Here is a 23224-nt window from a genome sequence, read left to right as displayed (position 1 = left end):
ATCTCTTCAGCTTCTGCCTTCTGGAAATAAGGTACAGGGTTATAAAGACTAGGACTAGCCGCCTGAGAAACAGTTTCTATCCAAATGCGATTTTGGTTTTAAACGCAGTGTAAGGTGGTCTCTATGGCAGTATATTGTAGTTAATTATGGGGTATCAGAGTTTTTAGGGGGTTAACCAGGCTGGGATAGCAGGCTTGTTGGTTTTTGAATGTCTGATATAGATTTTTTTCAATTTCTTTGTTCTATATAGGACAATGACAATAAAGATTATCGTATCGTATCGTAAGATAAGGAAATCCCTGGAATGCAAGTTTCCCATTCCTTCCCCCAGCAGTTCCCCATGGTCCACACTCCATTCCACACAGTTCCGGCAGAGGGCTGGCATTTTGGGGAGTTGTGGATAGGAAACTTTCCTTCCACAAGCTTCCTTAATCTAACTGACCTTAGGAGCCTAACTGATGTGTAGGAACCAGCAGGATGTGATGTGCAATGTCCTCACAACGTACGGAGTTTCCTTACGTGAACATCATGTGGTGTGGAGATGGGGGAAAACTAACAAAAACTCCCTACATAAAGAAAACTAGATGTAAGGGACAAAACATTTTTTCTTCCTGACAGGCTTGCTTTCTATGAGTAGTTGAAGACGCAAGCCACTTTCCTATAATTGTGGGCTCTTAGGTGCTGCTATAAAGACAAAAATGAGCAGAAGCCTACGTATCAACATCTGGATAGGGTCTCTTCGGAGAAGATCTGATGTGAATGCCAGGTGTCCATCAGGCACAAGTTGGAGCCTGAGTTTGGCAACTGGCAGCTGTTAGTCACCCTTAAAAGAATCCTGTCTCTGAACTGCACTGTAGCTAACAGGAGAACCACCAATTTACTGTCATGACTTGCAAGATGTGTTCAAGTGCTGTCTTCTCGTTCCCATCAATTCAGATCAGCCAGACATAACATATGTGAGAAATTATTTACATTTTTTTGCTCCAATAAAACAGAGATGATGATGATAGCTGTGCTCTCCCTAGAGGTCCCATGAAGCATTGGTGAGCTCCATTGTTTTCTCTTTTTCCTACAAGGCTGGACTTTGTTACCCTCGCAATGCTTGCCAAAATCCTATGGCTTATTTTTGTTGCTTGAGACTGACCATATGTAGCTTTGATCCCTGCTTAGTAGGTACCTTGGCCACTTGCCAATTTTGGCATCTAACTCCCTTATTTGATTCTTTTCCCACTGTCATCAGCCACCCTGCCCCTTCACACACCCCAGGGTTGTGCTTTGTTTTTTGATATAACAGAGCTTGCAAACAATAAATCTATTTTTACCCTGCTGTTCTTGGCTAGAAGCTAGCAACAGAGAGAGTAAAAATCCCACTGTTTTGATCATCCTGCTTGTAATGATTGCATGACAAAACTTCTACATCCAGCTTAAGTAATATTTCTGTAATAAATAAATAAAAATCATGCTGTCTAGGATAATTCAGGAAATCGTACACTACATTGTTTAACACACACATGCTGTTCTTATTTAATATAATTCATCACATTTTAATGAGTCGGATCCAGGCATAGCTGCATTAGAGTAAACCCATTGACAGCAACTGGGGCATAAGTTAGTCAAGACTTGTGAATAACTTAAGGATTTATATCTATGCTTGTGTATACCCATGCACACAAAAAACATCTTAAAACCATTGACAAGAAAGTGTTCCAAATACTATGATGTATTCTAGAGATATTGTTGTTGTTTAGTCATTTAGTCGTGTCCGACTCTTCGTGACCCCATGGACCAGAGCACACCAGGCACTCCTGTCTTCCACTTCCTCATGCAGTTTGGTCAAACTCATGCTGGTAGCTTCGAGAATACTGTCCAACCATCGCATCCTCTGTTGTCCCCTTCTCCTTGTGCGCTCCATCTTTGCCAGGGTCTTTTCCAGGGAGTCTTCTCTTCTCACGAGGTGGCCAAAGTATTGGAGCCTCAGCTTCAAGATCTGTCCTTCCCGTGAGCACTCAGGGCTGATTTCCTTCAGAATGGATAGGTTTGATCTTCTTGCAGTCCATGGGACTCTCAAGAGTCTCCTCCAGCACAATAATTCAAAAGCATCAATTCTTCGCGATCAGCCTTCTTTATGGTCCAGCCCTCACTTCCATACATCACTACTGGGAAAACCATAGCTTTAACCATACGAACCTTTGTCAGCAAGGTGATGTCTCTGCTTTTTAAGATGCTGTCCAGAGATATAACAACATCCAAAACACTTTCATAGTCCTAGTATCATTTAAAACATCCAAGTCCTCTCAGGGGTTTTGGTACATTTAATTTTGTTTTAAAATGTAATTGTCAACCTGCAGATTTTACAGAATCAAAGTAAGGAACGTGTTTACACTAATAAACAGCGAGTTAATATGAAGCTCGTGTGGACTTGCCAAGAAGTAGAAGTCCCACCCCCAAATCTTGGGGGCAGCACAGGGGACGCTGCAACTATTTTTTAGAATGGAGCGAGAGAGGTGTGGTGTGCATGTGTCGAATTTTGGTGTTGCAGAGTGTGCTGCTGAAATTTGAGAGCTCAAGGTTCGCCACTGACATTACCCTTCCTGCTCTTTACCTAGTCCAAGGTATTGAACTCAATGCCAATCTTTGAAACACCAAAGACCTGCTGCCATCCAACTCTGAAGCAGATGGGCCGATGGGCAGCGTTCTGCAATACAGTATCAGTCCTGATGCATAGGCACTCTTAGCGTGCTCAAAATAATCCCTGCTTTTTTGACATCACCTGCTCCCAGATCGCAGCTCTCTCCCTATCAAAGTGCCCCAAAGTCAAGTCTGCTGGAAATTTAGTACTCTTGTCTTTTTGGTCCTTATTGCTTCTCTCTTCTCGTAGTTCTTAATGGCGTGAGCAGCGCTTAAAGAGGCTCTGTGACCGCCACCTACTGGAACAGGAACTAAATATTGCTTAAACAGACTCCCCACCACCACACATACTGCGCGCACCCTCTGTCTGCCCCAGTTTAAAATTCAGAACGGTTGCAACCTTCCTTATTAGACGGCAATCTAAGGAAGCAGTCCCACCTAACTCTGCATGGCATGATCCAGCTATTCGTCAACCCCTCGCGGCTTCCGCGGTGGAGAGCACAGCCTGGCCTTTGCTGGGATGCGCTTATCCCTCAGCTGCGTTACCTGGCGAAGGATGCTGAGGCTGCCTGAGCATCCGCAGCATCAGCATCACGACGCCGACCCAGCGAACTCCCGGCAGCCCCTCTCGGCCAATGAGCGCCGCCGCTAGCGACGGCGACTCCTCGGATTGGCTGAGGCGGGCGCGCTGCCTCCGCTCTCTCCGGGCCTCGGTTCCGGCGCGGGTCTCTGCGCGGCGACGGCAGCGGCGATGGCTGGCCGCGGCCGCGGGGGGAGGAGACGGCGCTGCGGGCGACCTTGAGAAAGCAGCGGCCATGGGCAACATGCCGTCGGCGCTGAAGCACTGCCTCAGCTACCAGCATCTCCTCAAGGAGCAGCTGTGGATCGGAGAAGCGGCGCCGCAGCCCACGGCGCTGCAGCATCCCGGGCAGGTACCTGAGCGCCACGCAGGGACGGGGGCGGCGGTGATGTAGGGCAGCAGGTGCCCTCACCCCTCCACCCCTGCCTCTTGGGGGGACCCACCCGATCCCTGACCCTGACCACCACCGAGTTAGTGGGAAAGCCCTCTTGGATGGTTTAGGCCCCGTCAAGTGGGTGGGGGTCCCTACTTACTTGGGACTTGGAGGTGCCTCCTCTATATTGCATACATACATGTAATTAAATTTCCACAAATGTCACATAAAATTGCATAATACATTTTTCTGTTGTTTTATTGACTTCCCATCCCATTTTCCATGGTGGTTTTTTTTTATTCACCCTGTCTTCACGCTTTAATATCATAACCATTATACAATAATGTCTCATTCTTTCTGTTGCTCACGGTTCAAATCCTGCTTGTGAATTCATCATACTATAATATTTGTTTAAATAGTCTGAAAAGAATTCCATACTTCCATACAACAGACACCATTAGGTTTTCTTGTTTTAGCTGTTAGTTTTGCTTCTAAACGCTCACCTGTGGTTTCCCTCTGGGCAGTGCAGTTGTTGAAACTGCTCTCCCTTGGATCGCATGGTAGCTTCTTGCTTTGCCACCCAGTAAGGGGGAGGAAGCAGAGCTGGAAGTGGCCGCTTGCTGCCCATCTGATCACTTGCCAGTCTCTCTGGGCAGCAGCAGCGTGAATTGGGGACCAGCAGGCCCAGTCTTCACTGGTGTGCCACCCAGACAGAGAGACTGAGATGAGCAAGCAAGCAGAGGCAGCAGCCATAACCACTGCATCCCCTCGCCTTCTGGGCGGGGGAACTTGTGGCTCTCCAGATGTTGTGGGCCTCCAGCTCCCATCAGCTACAGCCAGCATGACCATATGTCAGGAATTAGGGGAGATGTAGCCTGGCAAGATCTGGAGGGCATCAGGTTGGCACATGCACCTGTCAAAAACTCTAGTGCAGTTTCCCAAGTGCAAGCTGGATGTTAGGCATTTGGAGGTAAATGGTCATAGTTTGGGGAAAACGGACTCACAGGCCAAATTGGGACTTGTGCCAGGCCAGATCTGGCCTATGGGCCAGAGGTCACTACTCTTGTTTGATAGCTAGTCCTCTGAGTTGAGCAGGACCATGTATACTCCAGCTATCTCATAGCAGTCAGGAAGCCACACTTCTTGACTCATCTCTGAGAGACAATTATAATTTATACTTTCCTTTTATCTCTTGCACTGTGCAGGTAGCTGAAGCCCAGGGTAGTCATTATCCACCCTGCCCCCGGTGTGTTGTCACCTCTTATAATGTCAGTAAAGCCACTTTGACAGCTCCCCCCCACAAATTAGCTAATGGGACAGGATTGCCATATGGTGTGGATCATTATTTCTGCCTTATTGAATATTCTTCAATATGAACTTTGTGATATAGGAAACATCTGTTGAAAAATCCAAGCCTCCGGTTACAAAGGTCTAACCCTTGGGTGGGCAGAAGTGCATAGCTTTTGGGATTGGAAACATTTGAGTTGTGTAGAAAGGGGTATATCGACTGACATAAAGTTGCAAAAAACTTTACCCCAAAGCCCTCTCCCTTTTCACAAGCAGATACAAAACAAAACCCCAAAGCCCTCTCCCTTTTCACAAGCAGACATAAGGCAGCAGGTATGCACTGGCTAGGTATAAGGTAAAGGTAAAGGGACCCCTGACCATTAGGTCCAGTCGTAACCGACTCTGGGGTTGCGGCGCTAATCTTGCTTTATTGGCCGAGGGAGCCGGCGTACAGTCCAGGTTATGTGGCCAGCATGACTATGCCGCTTCTGGTGAACCAGAGCAGCGCATGGAAACGCCGTTTACTTTCCTGCCGGAGCGGTACCTATTTATTTACTTGCACTTTGACATGCTTTCGAACTGCTAGGTTGGCAGGAGCAGGGACCGAACAACGGGAGCTCACCCTGTCACGGGGATTCGAACCACCAACCTTCTGATCGGCAAGTCCTAGGCTCTGTGGTTTAACCCACAGCGCCACCTGCGTCCCATGGCTAGGTATAGAGAGGATGTTTTTAAGGTTGAGAGCCAACAAGTTGAAGCTCAATCCAGGTAAGATGGAGACACTGTTAGTGGGTGGTTTCCTAGAATGGATGGATGAGAGATTGCCTGCTCTTGATGGAGTTACACTCCCTCTGAAGGAGTGGGCACGTAGCTTGGGGGTACTTGTGGATTCTTTGCTGTTGTTTGAGGCTCAAGTGGCTTCAGTGGTGCGGACTCCACAAAAAAGAGAATTTAGAGAACATTATGCAAAGTGACTTTTCTGGAGGGACAGAAAGTGAGGAAAAGAATAATCTAGAAATATTATCAGAAAAAAATGTATTTTGGACATTATGGCTCGGCTCTGTAATGGACTGTTTTGACACACATTGAGTCTTCACATTTTTAGGGTACCTTTAAAGCACCTTTAAAGCAGCATATATAGATATATAGATTATGTGTGTGTGAACTTGCCCTTAGAAGATCTGCAGAAGGTTTTCTTTGGTACACAAGGAAGTAAAACAGAGATAAGCCAAGCTCTAAACATCAGAGGAAAATCTGCTTCCTCTTATGTACACATTCCTGATGAGTTTCAGTCCTTGGAGGACTTTAATTTTCCAAATTAAGTAGTTTCCAAATTGGCAAGTATCCCTTGGAGCGTTCTATTATTTCAGAAGTGTTTTGATCTAATGGATTTTAGAAGCCATTATTACTTCTGGTAATCAGTTTATTACCATTAGATGTCCTTAAAAAGTATGGTTTTAATTTTAAGGTTGCTAAGAGTCTTAGATCTTTGGAACCATTTTATTGCTGTGTATTTTCCACCATGTTTTCATTCTCAGGCTGGCTACTTGCTATCTGTTTATGTCCCCACATATTTATTTTTCTCTTTCTCTTCTTGTGTATACTCTTGTAGTACTTCCATCATTGTTACTGTTGTTGGTCCATCCCATGCTCAGCCTTTCCTGAGCCAGGTGGAATGTGTGTCATCCTCATGCTAGTGACACCACCATCCGAATCCACAAATGACTAATTTCTGTGATTTTTAAAAAAATAGACATTGAATAGCTAGGGGGACAAGATGGAACCTTGCAGAAACCCACTGGAAAAGTTCCGTGGGGCTGAGCAGAAGTCCCTTAACACTACTTTCTGGGAGTGGTCTTGTAGGAAGGAGCCGAACCACTGTAACCCAATGTCCCTGTCTGGAAACTCACAGTGCTGCTCTGTATGGACCCCATAGTCAATGCTACTGAAAGTTGTGGGGAGATCTAGGAGAATCAACAGGGTGACACATTCTCCCATTTATTTCCCGATAATGGTAATCAGGGTGACCAAGTGGTGTGTCAGTGCTGAAGCCAGATGGAAATGGGTCTACGTAACTGCTGCATCCAGGACCATCTACTGCTGGCTGTCCACCACTCTCTCAATCACTTTGACCAGGAAAGGGACATTCATGGTAGGATAGTAGTTGTCCATTTACCCCAGAGGCCAAGGAAGGGGCAGCACTACCCCTCCTGCAATGAGGCATTAATCGCTTCCTTGACCCACCCCCTTGACCTTACAAGCCGTGATGGGCAAAGATGATAGGACCAGAAGCAGCTGTCTTGCACCAAGTCAGACATTTGGACCATCTAGTTCAGTATTGTCTACTTGGATTGGCAACAGTTCTCCAGGGCTTCTGGCAGCCTTGCCTGTGGATGCCAGGGATTGGACCTGCAACCTTCTGCATGCAAAGCAGATGCTGTACCTTGAGCGATGGTCCTTCCCCATGAGGTGGATCTTCTGTTGATTTCCTTGGATGCCAGATCTCACATCCCAGGAAGTGATTAGCAGGCAGCTGCTTGTGCTTGTTTGTATCTGCATGTGGGTGTCTCAAGTTTGTTTGCTTTATTCGCTTACAGTTGGGATAAGTTTAAAGAAGGCTGTAATTCCATGATTAAAGGTCACTGGCATTTTTCTGTTATAAACCTCTATTTTCATCAATTTATAACTAAGCATGCGTGTGTGTGGAGGGGAATGTTTTCATGGAAGTATTTGGCAAACAACATGATCACAGGCCCTGGTAGTGCTTTTCTCTTTTGCTCAAATGAGGTAGCAGAAGAGGGGTGTGGAACTGAAATTTACTTTCCGATTTACATGGCAGTACTTTTTTTTATTTTGGGGGGAGGGTGGGAATGGCTGGTTTTACAAGCTGTTTGTTCTTCTTTGGCAACACCTGATAAATGGAAAATGCTTGAGGCTCTTAGGCTTTCATGTAAACTGTTTCCTTGTTGATAGTCAACATAATTTAGCCATAGTACTCACCACTTCACAGAGCTAATACCTAATTCAATAACCAGTCATTATCTTTAATCATCAGACATGCATTTTTGCTGGATCAAATTTAGGAAGAAATGTTACATTGACAGCCCATCAGACAACAGCTTTGTGCAGCATTAACTGCCAAATTAAGACCTTTTCTTAAAAGAAATTTCCTCTAGCTTTTAATTTTCATATTTAAATTCTGGCTTGAGTTTAAATGCGATTTTTAAAATTTAAGTTCTGGTTGACAGGAGTGATTTTTCCTCAGGTTTGTTCTCTACTTTTGCCAATTGTACATTTTAATGTTTATGTATTTAAATTTTGAGTGCCGCTTTGAGCTTTTCAAGGAACAGAGGTTATTTAATATTGTGTAAGAAATTCCTGCTATTCTGATCCTACAGGCACTAGTCTGTTACACCCCAGTTTCCTGAGCAGTGAGAAGTTCAGGGGCAGCACAGCAAGATTTGAGGTTGTCTTCAATCTAGAACTTGAGTAGTCCCATTAAATTAATGGAACTAGAAGAAGAAGAAGAGTTTGGATTTGATATCCTGCTTTATCACTACCCGAAGGAGTCTCAAAGTGGCTAACATTCTCCTTTCCCTTCCTCCCCCACAACAAACACTCTGTGAGGTGAGTGGGGCTGAGAGACTTCAGAGAAGTGTGACTAGCCCAAGGTCACCCAGCAGCTGCATGTGGAGAAGTGGAGACGCAAACCCGGTTCACCAGATTACGAGACTACCGTTCTTAACCACTACACCACACTGGCTCCACCATTTTGATTCCACTGCAGATCCACTCCATTTAAGAATATCCAACACACATTAAAAGCACATGGATTCATCTAATGAATTCTGGGAACCGTATTTGCTTCTCAGAGGGCTCCAGTTCTTAGCACCATTAAACTACAGTTCCCACAATTCTTTAAAGTCATGTGCTTTAAATGTCCATTAGATATACAGCATGTGTTGTTTCTCAGTGGGTCTAATCTGGGTAGGACTACCATTGGATACAACCATTGGATGAGAGAATATTGGATATTTTATTTATAGGTTGTAGTCTAGCAGCATCTGGAATGCATCACATTGGTGACCCCCTACAATATGCAATAACATGTTCCTGACCTTTGACTCCACTTGTACACGCAGGTTTACGGGTGTGTGCCTGTGCCAGTCAATGTGACAAGATTTGGCTCATAACGGTTGAAAATTATTATGACAATAAAAGCTTTATGCACATTTTGAACGCATCCTGTTTAAAGTATGATACGTTTAGCACACTTCAGATCCTCTTGCTTCTTTCACAGATGTGTTTATATCACGAATGTGGCATTTGCCTTGTAAGCGCAATTATCTGATAATCATGGAAAACCTCAAAATGCAATGCCCTTTTGTCAGGAGAGCTTCCACTTATAAGAAAAAGCACTTTCCGAAAGTGGTGGGGGATGTTATTTAGCAGATGTGAAAGTTTTGCCTTTATATTTAAATAAAATAGGTTTATGTTCTCCGCAAGTGTGGGCCTAGCTTGGTCCAAGGAAGGTTTAGCCTGCCAGATGCCGTATGTGATCAGAGATGTTGTGCAGCTGTTTCCCATTTCTTTTTACACCGCTCACATAAATGCATAGTAACTGTACTGGATTTTTTTAAAAACTGTACTTTAGCAGTCATTGAAGGATGTTACTACATGGGATTTAATTTAACTTGCAAAGCAGTTTGTGGCAAGAGAGGTGACACCCACGATGGTGGATGCGAGAGATATACCCAAAGGCACAGCGTTGTGAGGCTCATTTCCCCTTCAGATTCTAGATACAAAAATTTAAGACACCTGCCCCCAGCCCCCCAGTGTGAGCCATGTCAAAATATGTGCCTTGGGTAAACAATGATGCATTTGGTTGTATACATTTCGAGAGTTCCACTTGTGGAAGATTTTGCAGTCAAACATAACAGTGCATGCCTATGCTTTTTAGTAAATTAAGGGGGTTAAGGATCATAGAGCTGTGAATTGCTAAAGAAGGCATGGGTAGGTCGTGTTCCCTCACTTTTGGGGAGGTAGGAAGTAAGGCTTCTTTCTTTCTTTCTTTCTTTCTTTCTTTCTTTCTTTCTTTCTTCTTTCTTTCTTTCTCTTTCTTTTTCGCTCTCGCTCTCGCTCTCGCTCTCCCCCCTCTTCTCTTTGAACCACATAACTGAGCAGACATCTGAGGCTGGGGCTCCAGACTCAGACAACATGCTTGAGACCAACTAATGTATTTTATAAGCAGGAGTACCTTCCCTGTGTTGTTTCTGCTGTAGGGTTGAACAGTGCTCTGATTATTGTAAGTAAAGCATTTAAACTTACTTAAGGTTGTGGACTATTCACTCAGAGAAGGGTAGAGGTGGGGGAGCACATTTGAGAGCACTTAATACTGGGACATTTTGAGCTCCAACAACCTATATTTTCAGCACTTTGCAAACTCTGCACATATTTCTGTTTTAAACTCTGCTGGGGGTTTTTCCGGCTCTTTTGAATTTCAGGCAGTCAGCAGTTTATTCTTTTGTAGTTTCCCACACACGTGGGACTTCAGGATTAACTAATATTCCCCAGTTATTTCCCAACGCTTGTCAGTGTCCTCTCCTACAGAAAGTAGTTCCTGACTCCTACCCAGGCACCTGTGCTGCAAGTCTTGTCTTCTGTCTGCACAAATCTTCCCCTCCTCATTGATACTTCCATGGTTAATTAGGACTTAATGAAATGAAGGTCATAGTTATGAAGGCATAGACCTTTTAAATGGCTAGAGCTTCAGATATTGAAGCAAGAACCTTATGTTTGACCATGCTACAGCAACTTTTACAGTCTGCTTGCTCACGTTGCTCTGGTCAAGGAGAGGGAAGGGAACCTGTGGTCCTCCACATGCTGAACTACAACTCCCTTCATTTGTGACATGTTTGAATTTAGCATACTGGCTTTGCATACCGAACTAGTCTTGATTATTTGTGGTAACTACTTCACAATAGCTTAATTCTACCCTATGGCTTTTTGAATTCTTTGGATAGCCTTATTAGTCAAATCTGAAATCTTTACTTGTCATATGCCCATCTTCGTTTTCTTTCTGAATTTCCCAAGTTTTTGTGCTGGTCCTGGGGGGGGGGGTTACCGTGCGGTGTGGTCTGAGTCTGGTCCTGGGTCGAGGGTCTGGAGACTGTCTGTCAAGGGTGAAGCGGAGTTTAAGGCAAGGAGCCGGGCGTGGTCAGGAACTCTGGAAGAGCAGGTCAGGGTGCTGGCAGGAACAGGTTTCAAGCAATGTTGCTCCCGCAACCTGGGACTGGGCTGACTGGCCTTTATCTCCTCTGAGGCCAGGGGTGGTCCCAGCCCACAGGTGATTCGCCTCTCCTGGCCTTAAGGCGAGCACTCCTCCTGAGAGAACTTAGTTCCCTCCGCCTCTCTGCCCTGAGCCTCTGCAGCTCAGGAGAGGCTGGAGGGTTACTGGACCCAGAGGCAACCTCACCTTCCCCTGACAGGGCTGGGAGAGGAGCACCTGCAGGCAACGGGTCCTCAATCACCTCCGGAGCCAGAGTGGATTCATCTGGTGTCTGCTCCTGAGGATCTGGCACAGGTGCGGGCCCTTCAGATTCAAGGCTCAGCCGGCCCTGGAGGCGGGGACTCCTGTGCAGGCTGGGATTCTTCAGGTTCAGCCTCTGAATCAGATTCCCAGGCCATCACAGTTTTAGTTTCTCTCCCGCCTCCTACCCAATTGGCTTCTGTCTAAGGCAGGGTTTCCCAAACTTTGGTCTCCAGCTGTTTTTGGACTACAACTCCCATCATCCCTAGGTTGCAGGACCAGTGGTCAGGGATGGTGGGAATTGTAGTCCAAAAACAGCTGGAGACCCAAGTTTGGGAAACTCTGATATAAGAGGCAAGCTGTGATCCTCCAGATGTCCCTGGACTACAACTTCCTTCATTGACAATGCTGGCTGGGGCCTATAGGACATAATCTGAAGAACTTCAAGTTCTGAACCTCTGGTCTAAGGCCATGGTTGAAAATGGGTTTTTCCTGAAGGGACGTTTAAAGAAAGGAATGATAGTGGGGTGTCATTGGCCAAACCCCACTTCTCAAAGTAGCCTGCCAACAAGACAGATGGTCATAGCCAAGCATCCCCTCTAGACTGGTAACTCTGGAGCAGATTTGCCACAGGTGCTGCCAGTCACCAAGCCTAAGGTACACAGAAGCTGCCTTGCAGAGGTAGACCATTGGTCCATCTAGCTCACTGTTGTCTACATTGGCTGGCAGTATCTTTCCAAAGTTTCAGATAGGGGTCTCTAACAGGAGATACCAGGGATTGAACCTGGGGCATTCTGCATGCAAAGCAGTTGGTTTTAGATAGTAATAATAATAATAAGTTCACAAATATATGTTTTGGCTGTGTAAACTATTTTTGGAGGAGGTATGATCTATCTGAGTAATCACGGAATAATTATTCTTAATTTCCCAAAGTGGTAGTGGTGGTGGGGAAATTATACTGGGCCCACATGTTTCCTGACAAATATCTACTCTTTAATCCTAACACTGTGGGAACACCTTGTGGTTATTATTGGTGGTTTGAAAAGCACTCTGCACATATTCTGAGAATTTTTTCTTTTTTATAACTTGCCCACTCCTGGACTCATCCCTAGTACCTCAGGTTACATACGCCTCAGGTTTCATACGCTTCAGGTTACAGACTCTGCTAACCCAGAAATAGTGCTTCAGGTTAAGAACTTTGCTTCAGGATAAGAACAGAAATCGGGCTCCGGTGGTGCGGCGGCAGCAGCAGGAGGCCCCATTAGCTAAAGTGGTGCTTCAGGTTAAGAACAGTTTCAGGTTAAGTATGGACCTCCGGAACGAATTCAGTACTTGAAACAAAACTCTTTGGGGCAGTGCCCCAGAGTGGGAGCCCTAGCACAAATTATCATTTATTTATTTATTTATTTATTTATTTATTTATTTATTTACTTACTTTTCTGTTTCAGGAACTGCTCACAAGTGGATTTCCCGAATTTGTTAAAATAGTAGAAGTCGGGCCTAGAGATGGATTGCAGAATGAAAAGGTAAGTGGACAATGTGAGCTGAAGGGCTGAGTTACATATGAAAGCCAGGAAGTTTAAAGCATGAAATGGATCTTCTGAAATACGTATGACTGAAGTGCTTCAGTGTGTGCATGAACTTTGGTTTCAAACGCACACAAACACATGTGTAGTTAATTGATTATGGAGGGCTTCTAATATCTTTCTACAGCATTTCTACAGCAGGCGGGGGGAAGCTGTAGCCAGGAGCACTGGCAGGCAGCAGGGGCCACCACAGACTTGGCTTCCTAGCACATTCATTGTTACCATGTACCTGGATGTTGCGAGGGCAGCGTGGGAACAAAGTTGGGGGCAGGGGCACTGCTGGTGTGCTCACATTGCCCTGACCTCCCCACCTCCCTGTCAAACTCATATCCCTGTAGGTGTGCCAATTTGCTTTTGCCTGGGAAAAAAAATAGCACCCATCTGCGATATCTGCCATTTTCATTTTATAGCGTTAAAAATACCTGTTTTTGTTGTTCAAAACGCTTTTGCCACATGCTAAATTTTGTACCAATACAGGTCTCCCCCTTACTTTCCCACAGGCTATAGTCCCTACAGATGTCAAAATTGAATTCATCAACCGACTTTCCAAAACAGGCTTGCCTGTCATAGAAGTGACGAGCTTTGTTTCTTCGAAATGGGTACCTCAGGTAGGTAAAATGAAAAACGCATCGTACAGAAGGATCCAGCATTCTTATGCTATGTAGATTCCCCATAGCAGGAATGTCTTTCTGAACCATCACCCCCCTACACCTTCTGCCTTATACCTGCTAGTCACCTCCCACCTGACTTTGCCCTGCCTTGTCCACACTTGGCACTCAGGACAGAGGAACGTAGCAGCTGCTTTATGCCAAGTCAGAAGAAGAAGAAGAAGAAGAAGAAGAAGGAGGAGGAGGAGGAGGAGGAGGAGGAGGAGGAGAGTTTGGATTTGATATCCCGCCTTTCACTCCCCTTCAGGAGTCTCAAAGCGGCTAACATTCTCTTTTCCCTTCCTCCCCCACAACAAACACTCTGTGAGGTGAGTGGGGCTGAGAGACTTCAAAGAAGTGTGACTAGCCCAAGGTCACCCAGCAGCTGCATGTGGAGGAGCAGAGACGCGAACCCGGTTCACCAGATTACTACCCAGGACAAGATGGGGTTGTGCAGAGTTGTTAAGGCAGCAGAGAGCATTGTTGGCTGCCCACTCTCCACCTTAGATCAGATTTATGCCATAAGGTGCCATAGGAAGGTACTGGACATAGTAAAAGATCCATTGCATCCTGGTCACTGTCTCTTCGAGCTCCTGCCGTCGGGACGGAGATACAGGACGATGAAGACAAGAACGAGCCGTCTTAAGAACAGCTTCTTCTCCAGAGCGATCTCGGCCCTGAATGGGAAGCCTGGACTTTGAAAGGTGTTATGTACTGAAGTTCTCACCCTGGGCCAGCAGGGGGATACTGTAGATAGTTTTCACTCAGGTCCACGTCAGTTATTTTAGGCGGGAAACCCTGGGTTGTTGTTGCTACAATGTTGATAGCTGGCTGCCTATAAAAGCAGGCTGGCTGAGCTGTTTGCTGTTCAGTTTTCTGTTCCAGTTTACAAAATAAAGAGCTGCTTTGGAGAAATCGCTGTGTCGTCTGCCATGTCATCATCTAATCTTCCTTGCTGTACTATACTGTATTGTTTAATTAGTGTTTTTATGGAGCAGTCAAGTAATTTCGTTGTCCCCGAGAGGGGGCAATGACAATAAAGATATTATTATTATTATTATTATTATTATTATTATTATTATTACGAGTCCAGTGCTCTTAACCACTACACCATACTGGCTCAATTGGTCCATCATTACGTGCAGTGTAAATTAATAACACAGAGTCTTCTTAGGTAAAAGAATAAAAGCTTTACTGAATTAAAATGAACTTGTTTGCAAATAACAGCATGGTGAACAGAAGATTAAATAATAATAATAATAATAATAATAATAATAATAATAATAATAATAATAATTTATTTATTTGTACCCCGCCCATCTGGCTGGGTTTCCCCAGCCACTCTGGGTGGCTTCCACAGAGACCAAAAATACACTAAAATGTCACACATTAAAAACTTCCCTGAACAGGGCTGCCTTAAGATGTCTTCTGAATGTCAGGTAGTTGTTTATCGCTTTGACATCTGATGGGAGGGCGTTCCACAGGGCGGGCACCACTACCAAAAAGGCCCTCTGCCTGGTTCCCTGTAGCTTTGCTTCTTGCAATGAGGGAACCGCCGGAAGGCCCTTGGCGCTGGACCTCAGCGTCCGGGCAGAACGATGGGGGTGGAGATGCTCCTTCAGAGCTTCAGAGCATACACAAAGTTATTGAGTCACACATTATGCATCAACAGTCTCCATTGAGCACAAGCTTCACAGAGCACAGGCTCCCCCACTCACAGACACACAGACTGACTGAGTCTTCCTGCAAGCAAATACAGTCAAACCTCGTTCTGCATCCGCTTCCACTTGTGTCCACTTGAGCGAACGTCCGCAGCAAACCCAGAAGTACCAGAACGGGTTACTTCCAGGTTTGCCGCTTGCGCATGCACAGTAGCGCTAAATCATGCTTCGATGTGCGTCGTTTTCGGCTTGCGGGCGGGCCTCCGGAATGGATCCCGTCCGCAAAACGAGGTTTGACTGTACTTATACAGAGAATGAGTCATCCTCAAGATGAGTCACAGTGATTCAGCATGCTAAATGATTCTGCAGCTTTTCAGCATTTCACAACATTCCTAGACTCCTTTACTGCTTCTGCTCTCAAATACCTTTGTCACGTGACACATCAAGCTCAGTCTTGTTTACGCTGACCAGAAGTGGTCCTTCAGCATTCCACATGGGAGTGTCTCCCAGCTCTACCTGCAGATGATGGGCATTAAACTCAGGGTCTTCTGCTGGCAAGACACCACTGTTGTCATTCCATATTTCTCCGTGGAGCCTCTAGTGCTCAGTTGATGTCAAATCTCACACTTTACTATTGTAGCAACAAGGGAGGAGAGCCTGGTTTAAATCAGCTGGCCCAATGAGTTGGAATAAGAATTAAATGTTCATTCAGTGGAGGTGCAAAAGCAATCAGCCGCTGTAGATATCAAATCCATCTGTCTTCAGTAAGCTTATAATAGCAAGTAATTGACCAAAGTGATCCTCAATATACCAAAAGCCTTCATTTATTCCGGACAATTTCCTGGACTGAATGGGACTTGGCAGCCCTTTCCGTATCAATAATGTTAATTGGGTGAAACAGAAATATTCCTGGTGTTGCACTGTGCTGGGGAGAGCCTAGTATTAGTAGTGTGTGTCATGCCACAGAGAGATTCTGTGTTAGTTTCCTGTCCTCACCCCTCATGAGATTAATCTATAGAGTAAATGTTGATTTTTATCATAAAGTTGCCAAGCAATGAATGGCCTTTGAATTAGGTAGGTCTGTGTCTGTTAACTATATTAGGATCCCAGAATGGGTTTGAATTTAGGTAGTTTGTTGGTGAAGATTGTGGCCTGAATTTGGTGTCTTAGTTACTTAATTGGCGCAGTTTGACAGCTGCGTCATTCAATGCAGAGCTAAAATGCAAGCTGCACCTGTATCCCAACTCTTTCCTCACTGTGCCAAATTTGAAGAAAAACAGACTTTAAAATTTTGTATACAGTATAAAGCTACCAGGGCAATTTGCCTTTCAGATGGAAATGCCTACATCTGTCTTTCTAAAAATGAAGGCTTTGCAGGCCACCAGTTTTTCACTACACTGATGGAGCTTGAACTTATATTACTGCAAAGGTGTCTCTGGTGTGTTGCTCCCATGAGGGATATTCTACATTCCCAAATATTCCTAAAATGGGGAAAATATGTGGGAATTCCAAGAGTTCCATTTCCTGGCATACAGTTAGGTCAGTTGCTCTACTCTTAAAACTTTAATACAGAACTTGGTTTGGACCAAACACTGCCACAGTCCAAACGGGGATGACTAGCAGGCCTAAATAGTCCTGCAGAATAGAAGTTATCTACCGCTGCTTTAATAAAAAGCCCGAATAGTCTTCAAAACCCAGGCACAACATGAAAGTGGGCAGGTGGGGATGGCGGTAAAGCAAGTGGTTACTTTGTCCCATCTAAAAACCTAAGATACTTCTTCCTGACCTCAGATGCAGGAAGCTACAGCCGACAAGGCCAAGGAAGTCCTACTGAAAGCAGAGAATATGACAGATCCTGCCCCTTGAGCTCTTCTCCAGCCCCAGACTTCGCAGCAACTAAGCAGACCTCCGAAAGCATATTAGTGATTTTAGCTGATGCCATGGTAATCTATTTTAAATTAAAAGAACTCATCTCAGTGCCCTCCTGCCTGAGATGAAAGCCACCTTAAAAGAGACAGCTGCTGCTGCTGCAGACTGCGCTCTAGAGCTCAATCTCACTTTTCAGAATGGAGGCCAAGAACGGCAAATATCAGGTGAAAGTTGGAGGACCTGGAGAGTTTAAGTTGATCCAAAACGTTTTTGTTTTTTTTTGCATTTTAGGGGGTTGAGGGAGGGAGAACAGGATCTGGAATCATTCTTGTTCACCTGGTTATTTAAACCTCTGCCGCCAGAAGATGGATAGAGTGCCGCTTGTAGAAAAAGCCCCACCCCATTAAGCCAAACCAGTGTCTACAGGGCTCTGTTGCGAAATTATAACATGATTGCACAAAGGAGGACGTTCTCAGTGACTAGTTTCCTTTCATGAGGTTCCCATCCAAGTATTTCAAGATTTATTGCCTAATACCCTGAACTGCAAACAATGGATGAAACCAATCACTGGGAAGCCTAACAGGAGGAACAGCTGGTGAAGAGCAGATCAGGCAGCTTTGGGCAGCGCAGGAGGGGCCATGCAGCGTTTTCAGACGTTTGCAATGAGGGATCATGGGGCTGGCAAGCCCCTTGACCCCCCAGCTATAAAGCATGATGACTCAGAACAGTTCAGGAGAAAATCTGGTCTTAGCTTGAAATCTTGGTTGTATGCAGTGCTTAAAACAGTTTTCAGCAGGCATAGGCAGACTTGGCCCTCCAGATGTTTTGGGACTACAATTCCTATCATCCCTGACCACTGGTCCTGTTTGCTAGGGATCATGGGAGTTGTAGTCCCAAAACATCTGGAGGGCCAAGTTTGCCAAGGCCTGGTTTTCAGGAAGAGTTAATCAACCCCCGCAGCACACATGCAGTGGTCCCAGTCAACATCACCATGCCTTCACTATCTGAAAAAGGGGGCGGAATTGCACGCTCTCTAACATGTCTGGGTCAAAAACTGGGATGCACATCTTCCAGGCCATGCTCCTGGGTGAGTGACCCATGCAAGACCACGGCCAAAGCACTTTTTGGGGGCAAGTTGTGGTGCCCAAAATGACCACCATGCTCTTGCGTGACAAAACGGGGTGTTTTCCTGGGACAGTTGAGGGTATGGCATTGTATTCATGCATCTCTGTCATAATGTATAGTTTGGCCCACACAAAGGAGGGAAATCTGCCAAACCTGGTGAACTGTCTTGCTATCTTATGTTCCCCATATTTTCCTAGAAACTCACACTAAAAACTCTGTCTAGCTCACTACGCTAGAATAAATTACTCCAGCTCATGTTGTACTCCATCTTTCCCCAACCTGGTGCCCTCCAGCTGTTTTTTGACTACAGCTCCCACTTTTCCAGATCATTGGCTACACTGGCAGGGGCTGATGGGTGTTGGAGTCCACAAACATCTGGAGGGCACCAGGTCAGGGAAAGCTGAATCAGAACAGAGGACAAGGTTGTTCCTTCAAGGAATATCTACAATCTAAAGCAACCATATACCTCCCTTTTCATTCCCCCCCCCTGATTTTTTAATTTTTGGAAATGTGTTTTTCATTTCTTCCTTTTCCTGTGAGCCCTTTTGGGTAGCAAATTTGGCCTGGGCTTTTTTGGATGTTGGGAGAGGGGATTTTATTCCCATTTCGAGCCTGAGTGTTTTGTTTGAATGGCTTAGTTGATATTTAGATTACATTCTGTTTATATGCCATGGCCATGTTAATTTGGAGATGGAGTTCAAAATTCTTAGCGCACTTTATTTTCTCTGGTCCTGAGAATAGATTGACTAGTTATGTTTCCATCTCCTTTCTGTCTGTCTGCCTTGCATTTTAAAGCCCTTTTACCATTTCCCTGCTAATGTTTTGTTTGGCAGAGACCTTCTGACTAGAAAAAGCCAGAAAAAGTAGGGGGGGGGGGAAGTTCTGCAGTAGCAAAGGTGCCATCTAAAACAGGATCCCACACCTATAATCGAAATCGCCAAGAATGATAAAGGGCTGCCATTGAAAGGCTTATTGCTTAAGTATCCTGTTGCACTTTGAAAGTTAATTGCCTAAATGTTAAAAGTACATGTTAAAGTAAGAGTCTGCTTACAAGGAAAATATTGAGGGGACAAATACATTATATAAACCTTATTTGCAATGATTAAGTTTCATGGAGCTTGAATTGCACCTTCACTTTAGCCTGTTAATTGTATTTTCAGTTATGCTGTAAAAAGTGCAGGATTTTGTCACATTGGTGTACCATTACGTTAACTATTTGGTTTCAAAGGTTTTCCTTAGCCTAGGAAGTGTGGGCAACATTCTTTGTTTAATTAAGGGATTAAAGGTTTGGGAAGCAGAAGTCAGGGTTCATTTCTGTGATTATTTACTTACCCCACTTCGGTCCTGCTTTCTTAGAATGCAAGTAGATACCCTGCCAGGTAGCAATAATATAATACCAATCCTATAAAGCGTTAGAAATATTTAAAACAACAGGAACAGTGCAATCCTATACACGGCTACTCAGAAGCAAACTCCGTTGAAGAGAGAAATAACTAAGGCTATGCATATATGATGCCTTCAAAACACACTTTAAGCACATTCCCCTCCACCACCCTCAAAGAATTCTGGGCATTGTGGTTTGTTAAGGGTTGCTGGGACTTGTAACTCTGTGAGGGATGAACTAAAGTGCCCAGAATTCTCAGAGGGTCGGAATGTGCTTTATAGTGTGTTTGCAGCCCTGCTTTCAAATAAGTGCACATAGGGTTTTAGCCTGGAAATATTAGGTTACAAGGGTTCTGTAGGCTGGAGAGGGGAAAAAAACAGGAATGAGAAATCACCTAGTGCCACAGGGATAAAATGTGAAGGTTTTTATGCAACGTAAAAGCAGTTATTGAGTTGAATCCAGGACCCGCCCCCATGATTGAAAATCTACTCATGGGATGCTCCACTGAAGGAGGGGGGCAGGTGTATGTGTGTGTATTTAAAAATTGGGGTTTTCTACAGAAATGGTAAATCCAGATTAAATAGGACATAATATGGGGTGGCATTTTGATGAGGGTTATGAGCCTTTTAAAATGCCACATTTATTCACCTCCCTACAAGGACGAAACTGCAAAGGGATCAGCTTATCTGAGCACACAATATGCTGCTGTGTAGAAGTGCCCAAAGTCTCTTAACAATGAAGTAATAAATATAATAATAATAATAATAATAATAATAATAATAATAATAATAATATTAGCATGCATAATCTTTCCTCGCCCATGGCTTTGAAATACACACAAAAAAAGACAAGATGAGGCCATTAAATAAGCTATTTTATTCCTTTAAAAAAATTCTTAAAAAATTTAAAAAATGCTATTGTTTTCATGCTAAACACAGGTACCCAGAGATCCAAACAATCCAGTCCTTTGCATAAAGCAGCCTTTCTCAACTTGTGGGTCCCCAGATGTTGTTGAACTACAACTCCCATCACCCCTAGTTAGCAAGGCCAGAGCTCAAGGATGGTGGGAGTTGTAGTCCAACAACACCTGCGGACCCACAGGTTGAGAACCGCTGGCATAAAGGGAAGGGGCAAAATTGGACATGGAAGTTCAGTCCATTTTGGTGCAAAGATCACTTCTATGTGACTTCTTGTGAAATGAACAAAGTTTTACTTTATTGATATTTAATTGTGTTCAGTCCTGTGTTTCTACATCATTTTTTTAAAAACCCCTTGTCAGTAATCAATGAATAAGTACCTGATACTGTCATATGACTTTAAGAAACTAAAGCTACATTTTGTCTTTTAAGATGGCTGATCACACAGAAGTCATGAGAGGAATAGAATGCTATCCTGGAGTCCGTTATCCAGTCCTTACCCCTAATCTTCAAGGCTTCCATTCTGCTGTACGTATACTGCATGGCTTTATCTTTCAGTGAAGCTCCAGGGTCTTAAACATATTTAGCTATTTTTATCAGAGGTCAAGATTGCATGATCTAACCCTATCCGTGGCATAAATCAGGCTTCAAGAGGTCTGGAGGGTTGCCAACATTAGAGCAGGCCTTCTCTGTGGTGGCTCCCTGCTTGTGGAATGCTCTCCCCAGGGAAGCTCGCCTGGTGCCTTCCTTTAGGTGCCAGGCAAAAACTTTTCTCTGTAACAGGCCTTCAACCTGATAGAACATTCTGTGCCCTTTAAAAAGTGGCTGTGGGAGTGGGGGTTATTGGTTTGCTTTTCTTCTTGGTTTATTATGTATTTTGTGTTCTCATTTTGCATTTTTATGTTGTGGACTGCCCTATGATCTTCAAATGAAGGGCAGTATACAAATTGAAGAAACAAACAAAGAGAAATAAATAAGCACAATCAGAAATCTATGCTAAATTTCACATGAACAACTTCAACTCAGTACATAACAACAACTTTTGCTGGATAACAAGGGGGGTCTGCAACAAAATGTGGCTGTGTTGAGTGCTGCTGTTCAGGATTCCAGCAACTCAATTGCACACATCCCTTTCCATTTCTTTGCTACCAGCAATGCATGGTCTCTGAACAGATTCAGTCCTCATTGGGCTGTTTTTGGAGTCCCTTTCCTAAAAACAGATTTGTAGCTCTTCAGGGTTTCTTCAATCCTATTTGTGGATGTTGTGCCTTTGTCTATATCTGTGTGATCCTGAAACAAAAGGTGAGGAAGAAATTAGTTTCAGTTTGCATTCAAATACTAATCTTTCTAATTCGCTCTTCTTACAACAACAAGCTGAAACACAGCTGCTTGTCAAAGTTTGCACTTCCCTGAATTTTGAGGTGCAGTTCTGCAACTGAAGAATTGTTTAAGAATGCATAAAATAGAGAGGACGTGTGCATATATTAGTAAAAAATATATATGCATAAATGCATTGTATTGGAGCAGGCATAGGCAAACTCGGTTCTCCAGATGTTTTTGGCCTACAACTCCCATCATCCCTAGCTAACAGGACCAGTGGTCAGGGATGATGGGAATTGTAGTCTCAAAACATCTGGAGGGCCGAGTTTGCCGATGCCTCTATTAGAGGGAATGGCTTATAAAATTACATATATTGGGCAAAATTGCATACAAAAATGTGTAAATCAGGAGAAATGCACAATAAAATGCTGACAAATTCTAATGAGGACAACATGGAAACTGATGTGGAAATGTGGAACTTATTTGGAGACTGGTCAAATGAGAAACTGAGATAAAATGAAATTGACAGAATCGCCCACCCCTGTTGTGGGAAGACTTGAATTGGTAATAGAGGGAATGATGTCAACTACACATTTGAAATGCCAAAAAACAATGAAATGCCAAAAAACAATCTGTTACATTTGACAGCTTTCTGTGATCCAGGCACAGGTAGGAGTGTTTACAAAAAACAGGACCGTCTTATTTCTAGAATTCTGCTTTAGTAGGGTTGCCATACGTCCAGACATAGCTGGTATTCTGGATATATGGCAGCCCCTGCCGGTAGTGTAGATTTTGGCAATTTTCATTAGCAAAACTACAAAAGCTCAACAACTTTTGTGTCCAGATTTTCACTTTTTGAAATACGGCAACCCTAGCTTTAGTGGAGAAAAGAGATTTAATTCACATAAACAGTTAAGGCTTTTCTGTGAGCCCCGTAGTGACTGTGCAAAGTGCATGGCCTTCTGCCTCAAAACCTTCACTTGCTTCCATGTGGGAAACTCATCATCACCATTTATTTCAATGACACAGGTTTGCTCGAAAGGACATTGAGATAATTTTAGGGCTGGTGCCTCGCTTGTGCTTTCGTAACTCATTCTAAACATGTGGAGAAAGAGGCTTCCTGTAAAGCAAAATCAGTGTTGCTTCCCGGAGTGATCATTAGGATAATAGCGCCATGAACCAACAGAGGCAATGAGTTTAGTTTATTACAGCTGCAGTGCAGATGCACGTTTCCAGGAGAGTAAATCCCATGCAACACAGTGGGACTTGCTTTGAAGTAAACAAACAAGCATGGTGTGACACCAGTTGAAGTCAATTT

General features: G+C 44.2%; 1 protein-coding gene across 1 annotated transcript in view; it reads left to right on the top strand.

Annotated features, from left to right (window-relative positions):
• The first annotated feature begins 3314 nt into the window (after positions 1 to 3314).
• The window catches only part of HMGCLL1 (3-hydroxymethyl-3-methylglutaryl-CoA lyase like 1), a 54258-nt gene continuing 34348 nt past the window's right edge, over positions 3315 to 23224 (top strand). The window contains exons 1-4 of the mRNA XM_053381087.1: positions 3315 to 3560; positions 12846 to 12923; positions 13484 to 13591; positions 21019 to 21114. Of these exons, the coding sequence (XP_053237062.1) occupies positions 3444 to 3560; positions 12846 to 12923; positions 13484 to 13591; positions 21019 to 21114 (399 nt within the window). The 5' untranslated portion in view covers positions 3315 to 3443. The remainder of the gene's footprint in view (positions 3561 to 12845; positions 12924 to 13483; positions 13592 to 21018; positions 21115 to 23224) is intronic.

Source organism: Podarcis raffonei, chromosome 3 (genome assembly GCF_027172205.1).
Source record: "Podarcis raffonei isolate rPodRaf1 chromosome 3, rPodRaf1.pri, whole genome shotgun sequence".
NCBI lineage: Eukaryota > Metazoa > Chordata > Lepidosauria > Squamata > Lacertidae > Podarcis > Podarcis raffonei.
This window is presented reverse-complemented; position numbering and strand designations above follow the sequence as displayed.